Source organism: Aegilops tauschii, chromosome 2 (genome assembly GCF_002575655.3).
Source record: "Aegilops tauschii subsp. strangulata cultivar AL8/78 chromosome 2, Aet v6.0, whole genome shotgun sequence".
Lineage (NCBI taxonomy): Eukaryota > Viridiplantae > Streptophyta > Magnoliopsida > Poales > Poaceae > Aegilops > Aegilops tauschii.
The window spans coordinates 444059181-444063833 of NC_053036.3; the positions used below are offsets into that span (position 1 = coordinate 444059181).

Genomic DNA, 4653 nt, shown 5'->3' on the forward strand with positions numbered 1-4653 from the left:
CGTACCTTTTTTGTTTCGGGTGGGTAGCTCCTTCGTGCTTGTGTTCTCTTCCATTTGAAATCCGTCGTGCTGCTGCGCTGTCTGCCTGCCGGCCCGTCACAAACCACCGTGATCCGCTGTGCACTGCAGCACCATCGTCAAATACCATTTTTAACGGAGGATTTTTACGGGATCTGTAAAAGCAGCGCACCTGTCGATCTTATAGACACCTTATGAAACCATATTTATGGGGAGTTTTTTTTACAGGAACGGTTGGTGATGCTCTTAATAATTTAGTTGCAGAAAAACCCCTAATTCCATTGAGCTCTAACGAAAATGCCGTTTGGTTCTCTGCGTGTGCCGTGAATCTAAACTCGGAATCGCTCCTGCTCCTCGGCTGATGTCACCGACACGCTCCTCTCGCCGCCGCGGCCGCCGCCTGTAGGTTCTAGCGATCCACCGATGGCGAGGCCGGCGGTGAAGGCGCTGCCGCCCAAGCACCTCGTGGCGCTCGCCGTCGTCGCCATCCTTGGACTCTTCCTAGTCGCCGACTACCTCTGGGCCTCCTCCCGCTCCGCTGCCCCCTCCATCTGGCCCTCGAGGCTCGATATCTCCACTCGCCCCACGGCGTCGCCGCCGCCCTCGGAGAAGGTGACGCCCCCCAACCTGATGTTTATGATTATTGGGCTGCTGTCTGCCCTCTACTGCCTTCAATTATTCTGTGCTCCGGGCTCCGGCAGTGTCGGGGTGTGCGATTACTGAGATCTGGTGGGAGATTTTTTTTACTATTCAACTTGTTTGCTACGCTCTCTGATTGGCAGAGTAGAAATTCATTTGCTGCCCGGCCAATACTGCCTTCAAGTGCTTGACTCGTAACTTCCCCTCGACCTAATGCAGTTCAGTCGAGCAGCCATCGTGTGCTTGATTGTTAGGTGTGCACTTTGAAAATTGGTTATGCTTGCTTCGTGTGGCAATGTAGATGTTCGAGTCTCTAATTGCAGAACACTGACTGAGTTCTGGTTGGTCATGTTACGGCTGTAGTGGTCATAAATTTTCTTACTGAATATCTTATAAAACTGCTGGGGAAATGGCAATGTACATTCACTGGTAGGCTATTGTTTATTCCGCAATTTTGCAAATTAATTTCTAACTCCTAAGAAATCGATTTCTTAATTGTCATGACCTATGTTGTGACTAGATTGCTATGGTATAACTTGGATTTCAAGTTGATTTGCTTGCTTATTATCATCATTCTGCTACAATGATTTCATTCAGAATTAATTATGTTATATACTTCTCTTGTACAGCAAACAAAGGGCAATACATCTACAGGTTCCATGGACATAAGTGCCACTTTTGCGGATTTGCCAGCACCAGAATTGCAGTGGAAGCAGATGGCTGAAGCACCGGTACCACGTTTGGACGGTGCTGCTATACAGATTAAGAATCTCTTATTTGTGTTTGCTGGATATGGCACCATTAACTATGTGAGGAAACTTGCCCGTTCTTTTACTAGTTTACTAGGTTTGCCTATTTTTCTGTACTGTCTAAGATGATACTTGCTTAAGCATAATATATACACATGTTAATACTTAAGATGGATATTTTACTTAAAAATTGAATTAACATAAAATGTTGTAGTTGTGGAGGGGGTGGGGGGACTGCACACTATTGCTGTAGTTTTGGTATCTGAATGGTTGCACCTATGTCAGTCTGTACTCTGTACACTATAGACTCAACAAATTAAACTGAATAAAATGAATGAGCATTATGCCAAAGTTCAAGCGTGCCCTTACCAAAATTAAGTTCAAGTACTTGTACTATGTAATGTTGTTGCATGACCTCATTATAAATAGCTACGATAGTCGATAAATATTGCTGAGTTCAATTAATTTAATGAGGCCACACTGCAAAATTCTCCAGTTGTTCCTTGTAATGTTGTTTCCTTTATTGCAGAACAGCAGAGGTCTATCATTATTTATTTCTGTTTGTCAACAAGTTAACTCTTGAGACCTTCTGATATTTTTCATTTATAGGTGCATTCTCATGTGGATATTTACAATTTCTCGGATAATACATGGGGAGGAAAGTTTGATATGCCAAAGGAAATGGCACATTCACATCTGGGGATGGTTACAGATGGAAGATATATTTATGTAGTAACTGGACAATACGGCCCTCAGTGTAGGGGGCCTACAGCTCGAAATTTTGTGTTGGACACTGAAAGAAAAGAATGGCATGATTTGCCTCCACTGCCAGTTCCTAGGTACGAGTCTTGTTTCATTTTACACACTTAAGATTAGACATCACATTATGCATTTGTTTGTATTTGTACTTGCATGGTCCTATTCTTCCATTGCTCTAAATACTATTTTGGAGTTTGAAGATTTGACAAGTTGTTCTTTCACTTTTTTCCCCCTGTAAATATCTTGTTCAGGTATGCTCCAGCCACACAACTTTGGAGAGGGAGGCTTCATGTGATGGGTGGTAGTAAGGAGGACAGACATGAACCTGGACTTGAACATTGGAGCCTCGCAGTTAAGGATGGGAAAGCATTGGAGCAAGAATGGAGGAGCGAGATACCAATCCCACGTGGTGGTCCACATAGGTCTGTTACTTCCCCTTCATGTGACATCTGTTGTTGTTCTTTGGAAATGGAAGTTGTTAGATTCCTATATCGTCTTGACTTCTTGACATTTCACATTCTGGTGTCTTTAAACTCTTTTTGTGCTCCTGGCAATACATTTTCTGTTAAGGTATTCTGTTAACCAATTATTTCGAAGAATAAGTTCTGGGCAAGAAATTTGGTTGCACAGTATACAAAATTGAGGCTGGTTTATGTAACACATAACATGTTTCTTAGATCATGACCTACTATTTTGCATCAGGGCATGTGTTGTTGCTAATGATAAGCTCCTTGTTATTGGTGGTCAAGAAGGAGATTTTATGGCCAAACCTGGATCACCTATATTTAAATGTGTTAGAAGAAGTGAGGTATGTTGATACTTTGATTAATCAGTATACATGCTGAATTGCTACACATGATGGAGAAAGTTGTTCATTTTATAGATCAATTCAGATCAGTTTATTGCATTAGTTCCGCATCTCAGCCATGTTTTTTGCATGACTGCATCTATTAAATAGACATTGAATACCTAGCATGCTTCTTAAATAGATACTTGTGTGAAATGTTTCATCTTCTAATCACAATAGTTTTCTTACTTAAAGTTCTACATTCCTTCTCTTGATCTGTGCCTATGCAGATGGTGTACAGCGATGTATACATGCTTGATGATGAAATGAAGTGGAAGGAACTTCCACCCATGCCGAAGCCAGATTCACATATAGAGTTTGCCTGGACGAATGTCAACAATTCTATAATTATTGCTGGGGGAACTACAGAAAAGCACCCAATTAATAAAAGAATGACCTTGGTTGGTGAAGTCTTTCGGTTCAATTTGGAGACACTGGTACATATCGTTCCATATACCTTTTTTGTTTTGTTTGAGAATACAATTCATGAAAGCAGGGGAAGTTGGGAAAATGTTGTGCTAGGTTTTAGCTATCAACATCCTGTTGTTTGCAATGTGGTGTTTTCTCTGTTTCTTGTTTTCTTAAAGTTCTGCTCTTAATACACAGAGAACTGAAATACTGTTATTCTACACATCCAAATTTCTGTTCTAGAATAATATGATGCTAACAGAACTGTGTAAGAGAATCTAAAAAAAAGCATTCGTAAATCATGAATTGCATGGGTTGTTATCGTGATGCGACTGAAATTCCATCTGCATACAGGAATGGAGTGTGATCGGGCGGTTACCTTTCCGGATCAAGACCACGTTGGTAGGATACTGGGATGGCTGGCTGTATTTCACTTCCGGGCAACGAGACAAGGGCCCAAGCAACCCATCTCCTAAAAAGGTTGTCGGGTGCATGTGGAGAACTAAGTTGCACCTGTGATTTTTCTAAAGGAGAACTGATTTTAGCAGAGCATTCTTTCAGTATTCTTTTTCGATCCCCCCCCCCCCCCCCCCCCCCCCCCCCCCCCCCGCGTTGGTGGGCGAGTTAGCCTTTGTTGTGCACTTTCACATCATGCCACTTGCTCTGTTGTATGCTTATTTTTTGCGGTTATACTTATATCACAGAATAGCTCACTTTTACACAATTTTGTACATATTCTATGATGTCGTTCTAATCTTGTACTGGCTGTAACAGATACATCTACTGATGTGTTTCTTGATGTTCCTATATTCTTGGAGTACATAGCAATTCGTGGGAGAAAAGTATCTTGTACGAAATACTGCTAGCCACATCAGTATTGAAATCATTCTCGCCGTTGCTTGTTCACTCTTACATCTGAGAGGTGTTCAGATAAGGGGTATCCGGCAGGTACTTTTCATATGCACTCCGTATTAGTTAACCAGAAACACCTCTCATCCAAACACCTTCGAAGACTAAGACGTATTTTTCTCTCAAGCCTCTGCAGTAGCTTCTAAACTTGATGTGAATCCAGTTTGTATCCTCTGAGTCATCAACGTCATCTAGACCTATACGTACAGTTTTTTTTTTTTTGCGGGGGTTCCTATACCTACAGTTGACCTGAGCTCTTTCAACTCTCACATGCCTTCTGTGAAGTGGCAAGTGTTGTTCTCTGACGGTTGCTGCTTTTCGCCC

General features: G+C 42.0%; 1 protein-coding gene across 1 annotated transcript; it reads left to right on the forward strand.

Moving 5' to 3' along the window:
• Positions 1-303: 303 nt before the first annotated feature.
• LOC109782660 (kelch repeat-containing protein At3g27220) lies at positions 304-4227 on the forward strand. The gene is made up of 7 exons (XM_020341282.4): positions 304-630; positions 1287-1466; positions 2016-2245; positions 2417-2587; positions 2868-2973; positions 3243-3449; positions 3775-4227. The coding sequence occupies exons 1-7, from the start codon at positions 442-444 to the stop codon at positions 3937-3939; spliced, it is 1248 nt and encodes a 415-aa protein (XP_020196871.1). The 5' UTR covers positions 304-441; the 3' UTR covers positions 3940-4227.
• Positions 4228-4653: the final 426 nt, after the last annotated feature.